Consider the following 13,243-nt stretch of genomic DNA (forward strand, 5'->3'; position numbering starts at 1 on the left):
CAGTTCTTAGCTCCTAGGAGGATTCTAGGCTAAGGCTCCACTCTACTTGGACTGTACTATCAGGGCCCCAAAATGGGGGGAACTGCCAGGAAAGGACTGATTTCCATTTCAAACTGCATTCTGGTACTTTGTACTACAGCACCATTGGCCGATCAATATTCAATGCTTGGAGATTCTGACTCTGCGGGAGTCATGTCAGGGGACCTTGGGAGCCAATCTGCTTGAGCTTCTGAGTGATAATTATTCATGGGCTCCTGCCTCTTGCTCTTTCTCTAGCACGGTCCCACTCTGCAGACTCAGTGCCTTATTCAGTCTCCTCTCTCGCTCTCTCCGCTGCTGTAGCTGGACCCTTCGCCTTCGCCACCGCTCAGCATCTGCACATCCCCTACAATGGCTAAAACAGCAATGGGTAAGGCATCGCGCCTCGTTCTCCCTCTGTTCGACCGGGAGTTCGCCTCTCACCTGCTCGCTTAGAGCTTTGAAGGCATTCGGAGATATTTTATAAAGAAAAAGACGTTAATGGTAACAGGAGCCAGGAAGGTCGGAGGTAGCTCTAGGGGAGGTGGGAGGGCAAAAAAAGGGAATCCTTGGAAATCCAAAGCGAAGGATTTCTTTAAGAAGATAGAAGCAGGTAAGTTGCCCTCCCATGGATAGGGAATTTACTTTTTCCATATTTAAAATTAAAGCTCATTTGCGAGTGGAGCGGGCTACCTTAAAACTGTTTGCCTTTAATGGGGTTAAGGGACATTTTGGAAAGTGCTTTGTAACCTCCTATATTTCTTCTCTGGTTAAAAAAGAAAAAGGGAAGGGAAAGGGATAGAGGGAAGGTTGGGAGAAAGGAAAAAGAAAAATGCAAAGTCAAAGCGGTCCCATCTAGGCTGTTTGAAAGATGGGTGGAGACGAGGTGGGGGAGGAGGAGAGCGGGGCACATTTTATGGTATTGTCTCGTTGGAAAAACCGCTAGTCCCGGGGCGCGGTGCAGGGAGGTAGGCAGCAGGGGGAAGGGTGGGAGTAGGACCTTTCCTTTGTTTTAGGGAAAAGGAGGGGAAAGAGAGAGGAAGTCGGGAAGGGCGTGGAGGCCGCGGGTGGGCAGCTGCAGGGGCGGGGAAGCGCGCTGCGGGGAGGGGTAGAGGGACCGGGCTCGGAAGGCGCCGGGGTGGGGTTTCTTTGTGTGCCGACCAACGGTCCCAGGGGGGGAGGCACCTGCAGCTCTGGGCGCACAATGCGGACAGCCCCACCCTGTGCGGAACCGGGCCGGCCCCCACCCCCAACCCCCTTCGGTGGAAGGGGCCGAGTGGGGAGCGCAGCGCGACACCCGCCAACCCAACCCTGCGGGGACAGCGGCGCCACGCCACGCCCCGCACTCCGCACTCCTGGCTCTTGGCCTCAGCTCCCGAAAGAGACTTGACCACTGACCCCACCCGCCCCACCGTAGCCTCATTGTCTGTGTTGGGGAGGGAAGAAGAGAGTGGATTAACATTTTTTCTTTCCAGAACCACATTGAATAGGCTGTTCAAATCACAGCAAAAGGTTTCTTTGAACTCCTTTGATCGTTTTGAGGAAGAGCTTCTGGAACCTAGAGATATGTGTAAATAAATATACGGATAAAGATATGTAAACGTAATATAAAGAAAAGAGGTCAAAGTCTTAAGTTGGAGAGTGAAATTTCTATTTTGTGGGAAAGACAGGGCCAACTGCCGGTAATTTCATACGTTTAACCTATAGCAGAGAGACACAAGACTCCGGATCCAAGGCCTTAATTCCCAACTCGTCTTGCGCTTCCAGTGTCCCAAGGTTCGGGCGCCCAGTGATCCAGGGAAGGATCAGTAGACAGGCTGGGAGAGCCCTGAAATCTGGGGGTGGCTGGAAGCACCCCTCCCCCAGGACCCGGTTGCGGGATGCGGAGAGGGTAAAAGCTGCGGAGAGGGCTGGATGTGTACGGCTCCGCCCTGCCCCACCCTTCCCGCCGTGCTGGGAAGACCTCAAGCGAGGCTAGAAGGGAAAGGGACTGTGGGAGGGGCAGTTGAGAGGTCGACGGTCCTGGGACCCCTCTTTCCAGCCCCCCAGTCCAGATCAGCCGAGCTCCTCTGAGGATGTGCAGACACCTGGCGTGGCTCTCAGTCCGGGCGCGGAGCCCCTCCCAGCCAATTGGGTGGCTCTGCAGAAAAGCTGGTTTGAGCCCCACCCGGCCACACAAAGGCGCAACCCCACCCCTCCAGGCCTCTAGCCCACAGAGGTGACCCCTCCCCTGGGGTGCGGAAAGGTTTTCTGTTCTCGCCCACCCACAGCCCACCTAGAGTTCAGTGACATTTTCCCCCAACCCAAGCCCACAACCACCCTTCTCGGATTTCCCAGGCTGGAGACCCCGTAGAGGGTATCTTCCAGAGACCCTCTGTCCTCCAGTGGGGCGCGGCTCAGCCCCACCCCTCCGGGCTGGGGCCCGGAGCCGCCGGCAGCTGGCCGAGTGGGGGCGCACGTGGCGACTGGGCGCGTGGAGCTCTGCCAGCCCTGCAGAGCCTCCCGCCGCGCCCTGCGCACCCCTCCCTCTCCGGAACTGGGCGTTCGCCCCCGCGGGAGCATCCCCATAGACTGGTTTCTGCGCAGTGTCCTGAGCTACTCCCTCTTGCCACAATTCGCACTTCACCCGCATGGAAAGGTTCTGAGAATGGAGGGTAGAGGCGATCTTGCTCCATGCTGTGCACCCCTACTGCGAGGTTTCTGCTGCAGAAGGTGTCTACAAACTGATCGTCATAAGTTTTATTATTTCAAATCAGCATTATTATTCCATGACTAGTAGCCTTATTTGTTCTCATTTGTTTGTAAAGGACTGATTGCTTTTGGTGAAGGTTTAACCCTTGCACTCACTTTTCTTCCTCCATATTTCTCTCGCCCTTCTTCCTTCCCTCTCCCCCCAAAAAGAAATTTTGTCTCCAGTTGCCCCTTTTAAGTTATAAAGCAAATATATTTTGACTTCCTGTTGAGATTTTGTATGTTCATGTGACTGGGACATATATTGAGGTGCTTGCAAAGGGCAGGGTCTGTGTGCTAGCGATCGCTGGAAAATTCTCCAGAGAATTGTTTGTGGCTGCAATGGGTGAATATTATATAACTGATGATCTTTTGCATGAGGTTATAACTGTAAACATATAAATATAGGTTATGCACAACATTTTAACTATTTTTCCCCAAAACTATCTTCCAACTGCTGTTCCTGATCATGGTCTCATATCTATGCAGAAATACGAATGGAAAAATTGTAGCCACTACCTAATAAAAATCTCACCCCAAAGATAGCAAATGCAAAAATCTGCCATAATCAGGCTGCATTTGCAAATCATGCAAAGAAATACGACCTCTACAATATTAAAATAATAGATGTTGCAGTCATTCCAATCGCAACTGCAAAGCATAATCAGTCACCAAAGTGGGTGTTTTTTTCTTTATTCATTAACCAATTATTGTATTCAGCATGATTGTACTAAGTAAATATAATATAACCCTTCTACATAAATATATAAGTAACTCTAAAGATTTTGATTGGATTTTAGGATAAAACTGAAAGAAAAGAAACATCCATTAATCACATATATCTAGTTCATACCAGATGAGTAAGCTGAGCTTGCAATAAACACCGTGTGACCCAGTGTAGCACACTGCCACTTGCTAGTATAAAAGTATAATAGATCTGATGTCTATGCATGTTAAAATTCCCTGAAAGTATATTTTTTAATAATAGTTGATTGGATGATTTGAGATATTCAAATCTAAAACTTTGTTTAATCAATATTCACAATGGTTTTGCAATATGATTTACATATTTGTAGTATATTATTCTAAAGGAGAGAAGGGTATTTTGTCAGAACAATGCCTCTGCCCTTAGTCTTCAAAATTTTACCAAGATATTATTTGTTGCATTAAAAAGTTTAATTACTTTTGGTTTTTGATTTTAATTTGCTAATAGACTATGAGATAAGCATGTGATTATTTGACACAGTATCATCAAAACACTCATTCTGGTGATAAAATGCTGCAAACTACATATATTTAGATTCAAGAAATGTCCTCTCAGAGAGCCATAAAGTTGATTCATGCAATAAGTTTTCCTCTTTATAATTTAGGATCAAAATAGTTAATTAATTCTGTGAATATCAAATAGTGGCTATCAAGCAGAATTTTTAAGTAAAATCTGAATAACAAAAAATGAAATGAAAGATGAGTTAATTACATATTGAAGTGAAAATTTTGTCACTGATAAATCCAGGCCATGTTTAGGAAAATTACTGATTTATCAATCACTGTTGGTTTTTATTTCAACTAAATAAGACGGACTCTATATTCATGCCAGAGCAGTAGCTCCTTGCTCACGAAAACCTGGATGAAGCTGGCCTCAGAGCAGTAGAAGCTAACCAACCGCACACACTGGACCTGGGTGTGGTCAACCCCATAGTGCTGATAGCCAACCCCAGCTCACACCAATTTCCTTTTGGTTGTGGAAAAACATACATCATTCTGTTGTCACAATATCAGTGTCCTTATGTGAAAAACGAAATAAATATGCCAGTGCAGAGGAAAATACTTAATTAGTTAGTGACCCAGTTGTTTCCAGAATCTCCTTGATTGTCTCAATTGGAAAACCGTGGCGTCTGCGTTAACTTTTACTCCACTAGAGGGCAGTCAAGTTCTCTAAAGAAGTAGATGATTTAAAACCTTGCTTTAAATATTAACTGTTTAGTAAATTATTTTCTTTTATTGGGAATTTTCAAACGTTTGTTCAATAAATTAATGTTATGCTTTGCACTAGTGAATGAAAAGGGTCTGGGCATTTTTGACTGAGTTAAAATGAAATGAATGATCATAATCTGCAAGTAAGCTTAGTCCCTGGTTAATTCTAGTTTCATTAAGTTGTTATTACAATATCATTTATGTTACTTCTGGAGTTTGAATAAGTAAGTGAATAAGTAGTAGGAAATGTCAGAAAATGTAAGTATTATCAGCAAAATTATTTAGAAACAGAATGTTTTAATATTTAAATATAGAAATTAAAATTGTTGTTTACCTATTTTTTTTATTTAAAATGTGTCCCATTTTGGACACTCCTATTTTAGTCTCCACCTTCAGGGAAGCTGCAGGCTCTATTGGTAAAGCAGGTTTCTATAGTGTGATACTGAGGAGGGATCCTGAAAACTGTTCCTGTTTTTTTCTAGTCTTCTATTTCTCTCTTCCATTTAAAAGATGCCTTTTCAAACCAAATATAATGTGATTTCAATTCGACTTTTGTTAGCTTTCAACAACTACCAAGCATCTCCTTATAATAGTTTCATTAGTTTAGTGGAAAATTGATGTTCATTTTAAAGCAGCAAAGGATCAGCACAATTTCTAGGATCATCACTAGTGAATTTTTCTCAGGTCTGCATTAGAAGGAAAATTATTTTTCTCTTACATTTTATGTAACCGTAATCCACCTGTAAAATATTTAATAGTGTCATATCGCTGTATTCCTCATATCTTAATGTGCCTGTGAATTATCTGATTTTCATTAAAGTGCAAATTCTGATTCAGTATGCCTGGGATGAGGCCAGACATCATTCCTAACAAGCTCCCAGATGATTCTGATTCTGACCACCAAACCATAAATTTAAGAATTCTGATATGCACGTACCCCTTATAAGAACCTAATATTACATCTTAGCAAGTTTAAGTTCATGGTTCATGGCAATCTTTACAAAATATTTCACTTCCAAACTCGTGCATGCTTAGGGATTTTATTCCTCTGAGGATTATATGTTCTGTGTCATCACTCGCTTTCAATTAGATTTTTAAGATATATTTATATTGCAGGATTCAACAGAAGACCTTCAAGAGAAATGTGGGGGAAATAAGGAACTGGCTCTATGGGTGTGTGTATGTGTGTCTGTGTCTGCCTGCCTGCCTGCCTGCCTAAGAAATGAATGTGGTTTGTGGCACAGTTGAGAAAGTATGATAAATAATAATATTAGCTTACTGTTATTTACAAATGATGTGCAGAACAAAAAGTTCAAACACAACCTTTTGGATATGGGAAAGTTTGTAACCTCAAATTCAAACTTTACACCACAAATACTCCACATCATGAAGAACTTAAAAGAGAATTGAACCATACTAAATGTATCTGTGGTTTTATTTCATACTTAGTACTTATCAAAATATCCTAACAGTATTTCTTCCTGGGTACCACATGAGAAAATTATTAAGAATTTATTGATTATGGCTGTATATTCAAAAACAGATTATGGGTTTTTTCCTTGTGCTTACTTAATCCAACAGAGGACCTCCATTATTCAATACTACCTTTCCAAGAAAATCAACCTAGTGGGGAAAAACTTGGCTCTTCGAAGAATATCATCAAAAATATCACATCTTATTTCTTCCACACAGTGGTTGACTGACCACACAAACATTACCACATTTCTGGAAATGTTATCCTGCAAAAATGATACTGTATATAAAAGGTCTCAAATTAGAAATATAGCATTTCCCAAATAAATAATGCATTAAAAACATGATCCCAAATAAAGTGGGGCACAGAGGTGGTAGGATATACTGTTACTCAGCATAAAGTCGGATGAAGTCTCAAGGTTATCCATTTCTTCCTTCTTGTTTTTTGTTGTTAACAGTTTGTTCCAGGGTCCCAGAAATTGAGAAACTTTCAAGGGTTGCAATTCAAGACAATGCTGATACACATTACAAAAGTAATGTGTGTTTTAAACACTTAATCCTCACACTCTATCACAGCTATATGTAAAATTTCATTTGGAGATGTCAAAAATCTAAACTTGAAGACCTTGAAGAAAAAGTCTTCCTAACTAGTTGTTTAATCAACAATTTTCTTACCATGTTCCTTTCTTTTAAGAACCATTTTCTGGTATAATAAATACCAGAATCTCTGTAAATAGTGACTTTTTTTCCAGTACTGGGGATTAAACCCAGGGGTGCTCTACCCCTGAGCTACATCCCCAGCCTTTTGTACTTATTTCAAGACCAGATCTCACTAAGTTATCCAGGCTGGCTTCAAACTTGTGATCCTCCTACCTCAGCCTCCTGAATCGTTGAGGTTACAAGCATGCACCACCATGCCCAGCTCAAGAAGTGGCTTGTATTTATTGAATTTAACCCCTACATAGTACCTAAAACATGTGAGGGACTGTTTTGAGCAGTTTGCATTTATTAACTGTGTTAATCATCTAACAATCCTAAGTAGGAGGTCCTATTACAGCTGAGGAAATAGACATGGAAAGATGTCGTGACTTGCCCAGGCCCTTTGTTTCTGGAATCTGTATCTTTAACCTAATACCTGCTAGTCTCATATCAGCTCCATGTCAGAAGTTGTCCCACCATAGGGGTCAGACCTGTGACACTGTCTTCTTGTTAACAAGCCTGAGAGAATCTTGTCCTTTCCCAGCTCAAAGCCGCTTTGAAGAGGAAATGCATCCCAACCGATGACTAGTTTTAATAGCTAACTGGAGCTTATTAAACTAATTGCTGTGGATTAGGCTTTGGGGTGAAGAGAGCTGTGAGGGGTTTGTAATGTATGGACACAAGGCTCAAAGAAGCAGAACAGCAACTTCTGATATGAACACACTGGGATGATCACTTGAAAAGAAGCTGGCTCTATCTCATCAGGTTCAGGCTTGCTAGCACATTTCAGAATGGATCCTAACTCCTCCCACAACCTCTAGACATTTGATTTTAATAATCATTCTTATAAAATAAATTTAGAAGTGAAAGAGATATATAGTGCAGGCATCCACATTGAATAGATCTATTAAGTCTTACTTCAAGATTCTCTTATTACCCCAGAAGCAGACAGGCAGGCAAGATCTGTGGGAAGGCTCAGAATCCCTTGTGAAACATTTTTAATTATCTTTAATAAAAGAATCAGGCCCTGTCATTTGTCAAGGAGACATCTGCAGTAGTAAAACCTGTGTTTACAATAACCCATTTTTATTAATCATGATTAAAGATAACATTTTGTGTACATTTGTTCTCACAAAACACTTTTATGTGAATGTAAAGGTTAATTAATGCATTTCAGCACTCATTTTGCTAGTCATCTGGAAATATAGCTTTCCTAGGATTTGCACTTAAGAGAAGCTACACATTATACTTTGAAACCACTCTAAAACCACAGCAGGGTTGGGCACGTTCATTTATTCAGTGTGGTAGAGCACCTGCCTAGCAAGTTCAAGGCCCTCAGTTTGATCCCAAGCATAATAATAATAATAGCAATAACAACAATAATAATAATATAAAAATATAATGAAAATACTTTAGACTTTTTCCTCACTTGCAATATTTCTGACTTCAAAACTACAATATTTAACACTGAAATTTTGCTTCCAAATTTGATTTTGTGATAAGAAATAGATTATAGTCCTCACATGGTATCTCAATATAATTTATTTTAATAGAACAAGAATATTGTCCAAGACTGAATTCTTTTTACAAAATCATAAAGCAGTGTCTATAAGAGGACCCATTTAGCAGTTATTCTACAATAATCATACTTCAGATACTGGAGTTTGTACATTCTCCATCAATCCAAGTACTTATTATAACAGAAGATCATTTATGATAAGAATGTGTCAATCTTTTAGTTGTCTTCAGGGTAAAGAGAATTAAATCAAATTTAAATCTAGTCCCACAGATATCTTTTAAAAGAGATTGAACTCCTTCTTTTGGAATATTTTTTCCTATGAACTGCATCCTTAAAGTTTAATTTCCATTGGAAAAAACTTCACAGTAAATGTAAAAACAGTCTTCTAGTTCTGGTGTCCTGGTAAGTAAGAATCTAACTCACATGAAAAAACTCCAATTTATTGTTTATTAACTGTTATTGACTCACTGCAGCCTCCCTGGGAACCATGCCTTCAGGACACAATTGTCTTACTACTGCAACATTTTCGTTAATTTCAAACACAAATATCTATCGATAATGTGAGTTTACGGCAAGATGCCTGTTAACGTCTTCCTCCTAGTAATTATTCAAACACGTGAAAAATTACCCAAGCCAGTTGAAATCTTTTTATGACAGATCATTCCTGTTACTTTAAAAATTATCTTTTCATTCTACTTCTGAACAACTTTTTCCTTTTATAGTTAAGAAAAGAGTACATACACCTAGAAGATTGGAAATTGTTCAAAAGGAAAATCAAATAGCATGATCTATCTATATGGGATCTTATTATTTCTAGAAAACATTTTACTTGTCCCATCTTTTTAACTCTCCATATAATCCTTGTGAGACCAGTATAGCATACAAGTTACACCATTTAGAGATGAGTAAATTTAAGTTCTAAGAATTTGCTCAATCAAGTTCACGTATGGTAAGCTTCAGAGCCATGACTACAAGAAAGTTCTAGTAAAAATGGATATAGGTGGGCTTCAATAAAGATAAGACATTGATATAAAACTAATGAAGTTTAACACTTAATCCTCTGTACTATAATCAAGCAGGAACAGTGAAGAAAGCTACACACTAGGCATATTTGTCTCTAGTCCAAAGTCATTAATAGTTAATGTCAGTAAAACAAAAATAGATTTGAATGCCAGCTCTGTTCAGAAGCCTGTGTAAGGTATTATAAGAATATAAATAAACATGATCTTCACACTTGGGGAATTTAGTCTTAAAGAAAATGAGATCCTGTACATACCAAAAAACTTAAGCAGCAGTAATGGAAGCTCTTAACTACAGAGGTTTACCATTTTAACAATTGTGTAATGACTTCAATCAGGAAGTACTAAGATCCACCCAAAGGCTGCAGGATTAAAATATTTAAACTGTCAGCCAATCCAGCCAGAGAATCATTTAATTAAAACACTTCTCGGATTTTCCTGAGCATCAGCAGCACTTGGGGTAGGGCCATACTCCCAGAGGTTCTGATTCCACAGATCTGAAGTGGGTCCCATGAATTTGCAATTCTAACTAACTCCCAGGTGGTGTTGATGCAACTGGCCCTGAGTCACTTGAAGCAATCTGAGCAGTGATGACCAGTGGGGAATACAGGACAGTGTGGCCCTCCAGAGGGAGAATTTTGATCTCTTACTCTACAAAAGGACAGAGAGCCCAGTGGTTCTGCTCCTCTCCACCAGTCCCAATGCTATGCTGAAGGAGGAGACCAGGAGCAGGATATGAAGCCCTGAGTTTTCATCTTGACTCTCACTAACTTGGGTCTGGATTTTCTTTTCCAGCATCTCTAATTTAACAACCAGTAAAACAGGAATAATAACTTCCTGTCCATATCATAGTGTCATAGTCAGAATCAAGGAAGAGAATTTGAAAGTGATCATTATCTTTCAAGCACTTTATAAATGCAAGGACTTGAGTTCCTTGTCATCAGATATAATAACTGGACTTTTTTGTTGGAAATACTACTGTGCATGCATTTTAGAATGTGTAAAGTGGGAACAAGAAGCACAGTCAGAAAGTAAAGTCATTTGGCTTTGAAAAGTACTTCCTAAATGCTGAAAAGTGAGTTAAAATGTTGCTTGAATCTTTCAGACAATAGCATTTGACATTTTGAAAGACTTCTGATTAGAACCCCTCTAGCCCTATGTAGATAGATAGTTAAGCTTGTTTCTTAAATATCTTCTTCCCAGAGATCGATTCAGAAGCAACTAACTCACCCAAAGTTTTATTTCAATTCTTATCCAACTTTTTCCAAATCCAAGATTCTTTAAGGAAATAGTAGAAAGTAGGGACCTGAGATGGCAGCTGCCAATCTTAGAGAATCTCTGTGAAAAGCAGACAGTAGACACAGGAAATCTGAGAGCGTTAACCAGACAGAGGCAGCTCTCTTATTTGCTTTGCTTCTGGTCCCATGTTTGTCCTTTGGTGGCACCATCTTGGCACCTCACCCTTACCAAATGGAGAAAATAATACCTAAGTCACATGGCTGTTAGGAGGATTAGGAAAGCAATCAAATATTAGGAAATTAATAATAAAAATATTGATCCCCTTCCCTAACTCCCTAGATGAATGATGAAAATACTAAGTTAGTATAATGAAAAGTTAAACATCTCAATTTTATGTTAATTTCTACATATAATGAAAAAGTTATTTAAAAATTGCTTAGAATTGAGGAATTGATCACTACTTATTAATGCTTGGTGTTAAGAGGGAGAATTGATAGTATTTTATGACACAGCTGCCAATGTAGCTACCTACGAACATGAGATGTCATATTCAATAGGAATAAATAAAAATTGACTCCAGAGGCATTAAAATTTTAAAGTCTACACTAAGGTCACTTTGAAGATTAGGAGAAAGGGGAATTAAACCATTTGTGCACATGCACACACGCACATGAGCACACACGCAATCAATCTTAAAATATTCCCAGCCCATCAGTTTCATCCCAGCTCACTCTACTGTTGTACAATTTCTCATCCCCATCTATCCATCTCCCTACTTGGCATCCTATCTCCTACTTCCATTTTTGACACCCTTCCTTCAGCTAGGTATTTTCTTTCAGGGTACCTTCTTTTCTGGGTCTACTTTGCCTTCCTCTTCACCCACTCCTCTATGAGCATAATAAAGACACAAGAGCCAAAAAATACCAACAGAATATTCCTGAAATGATTGCTGGAGAAAAGGATTTCATATTCTCCCAGTTGCATGTGAAAGTAATACCTTTTCAGTCATTAGTGTTTCAGATACCAATCAATAATCTATTACTGTTTTTTTTTAATCTGTAAGGAGTTAGCAGAATATAATTACTAGAGCAGCAAAGGTATCTTGAAAAATAAAATTAGTATTCATCTAGCATCTGACTTTGTGAAGACTTAGGGAGGATAATTCACTACTGATATAAAAAGGCATCTTGGACATTTTGTTTTTCCTTTAAAACAGCAATTTATATAAATGTATGGTACATAAACTAGGGATTATATTTATGACATAACTGCATACCTATTTGGAGAAATATGTGCTTATATTGACAAGTATAGTATATTCCTTTTTCAAATTAGATACTGTTAATAATAATAACCTGCATATAAAATGCCCAATATTTTTTCACATTTATAAGCCATAAAATATAAAGGGTAAGATATACACCTACTTTCTTATAAGCATATAGACATGGGAAAATGATAAAGAGCTTTATATGAAAGGCTCACTACAATTCAGATGCTCACAAGGAGTGTAATGTAGCCATTCTCCTCACCTTAAAAAAATGTAACATCAAAACACAAAGACCAGGGCTGGGGAGTGCTCGCCTCGCAAGCACAAGGCCCTGAGTTTGATCCCCAGTACCGCAAAAAAAAACAAAGACAAAAAGGAATTGCATCTCTTCTATCAATGATGCTTGATTTTTTTTTTAAATCTAGTAGTAAAACAAATAAAATGAAATTTTATTTGAATACTTTCCAGGTTAAGGAGCAAGTTGAAGAAATACTGAATTAAGCAGCTTCAAAAAAAACTGAGTTGCATTTTTTGAAATTTTTCTTAAAATGAAATATTAAAAACTGCACAGTTGCAGTATGTTTGTGAATTGTGGCAAGTTATATTACAATTTTCCTAAGGTAAGAAACACAAAATATATTGTTTTATATAATATACAAAATATATATTATATAATATAAAATATATATTACATAAATTATACATACACACATATATATGTGCATGTCACTTAGGAAACCACTAGGCTTTGTGTCCAGCTTGCATAGCTGAAAAGAATAAAAACCTGTGCACTTAAACAAATTGCAAAGATTAAATACTGCTTCTGACAAATAGCAAACAGTTAGGAAGTTACTCTTCCCAGAAAACTGTTACCGGCAACCAAGCCAGGGAGCCTCCCTGGATCCTGGCTGACCAGCTGTTTCTCCTCAGTTTGATCAAATTGCATAAAATTCATTTTTTCTTTTTCCATCACTTGCCTATTACTTATGTGGATCAGTAGCCAAATCCAGGCAAGGGGGTTCTATGCAGTCTCTCTGGCTGGAATGTTGGTAATGAAAAATACAAATTTTATCATTCTTGATGGAGTTTTTTAAACATGAACTATGAATACACGAGAGTTCTTTCATTTTTAATACACTTTACAAGTGAACTCTGGTAACAAAGAAAGGATAATCGGCTACAATATCAAAAGGACTTCTCAGAGTTGCTTCCGAGGCAGGGCACACTTTCCAAGAACAGCAGCAGGCTTCCCAAGTCAACCTCGAGTCTAACTTTTCTTGATCTTTCCTTGTTGTGAATTCT

The 13,243-nt window shown here is 39.2% G+C and overlaps 1 protein-coding gene across 1 annotated transcript in view; it reads left to right on the plus strand.

The window, feature by feature from the left end:
- The first annotated feature begins 241 nt into the window (after positions 1-241).
- STMN2 (stathmin 2) overlaps positions 242-13,243 on the plus strand; it is a 50,708-nt gene continuing 37,706 nt past the window's right edge. Inside the window, exon 1 of the mRNA XM_079155100.1 lies at positions 242-409. Within this exon, the coding sequence (XP_079011226.1) occupies positions 391-409 (19 nt within the window). The 5' untranslated portion in view covers positions 242-390. The remainder of the gene's footprint in view (positions 410-13,243) is intronic.

Source organism: Sciurus vulgaris (genome assembly GCF_902686455.1).
Source record: "Sciurus vulgaris genome assembly, chromosome: 1".
Classification (NCBI taxonomy): domain Eukaryota; kingdom Metazoa; phylum Chordata; class Mammalia; order Rodentia; family Sciuridae; genus Sciurus; species Sciurus vulgaris.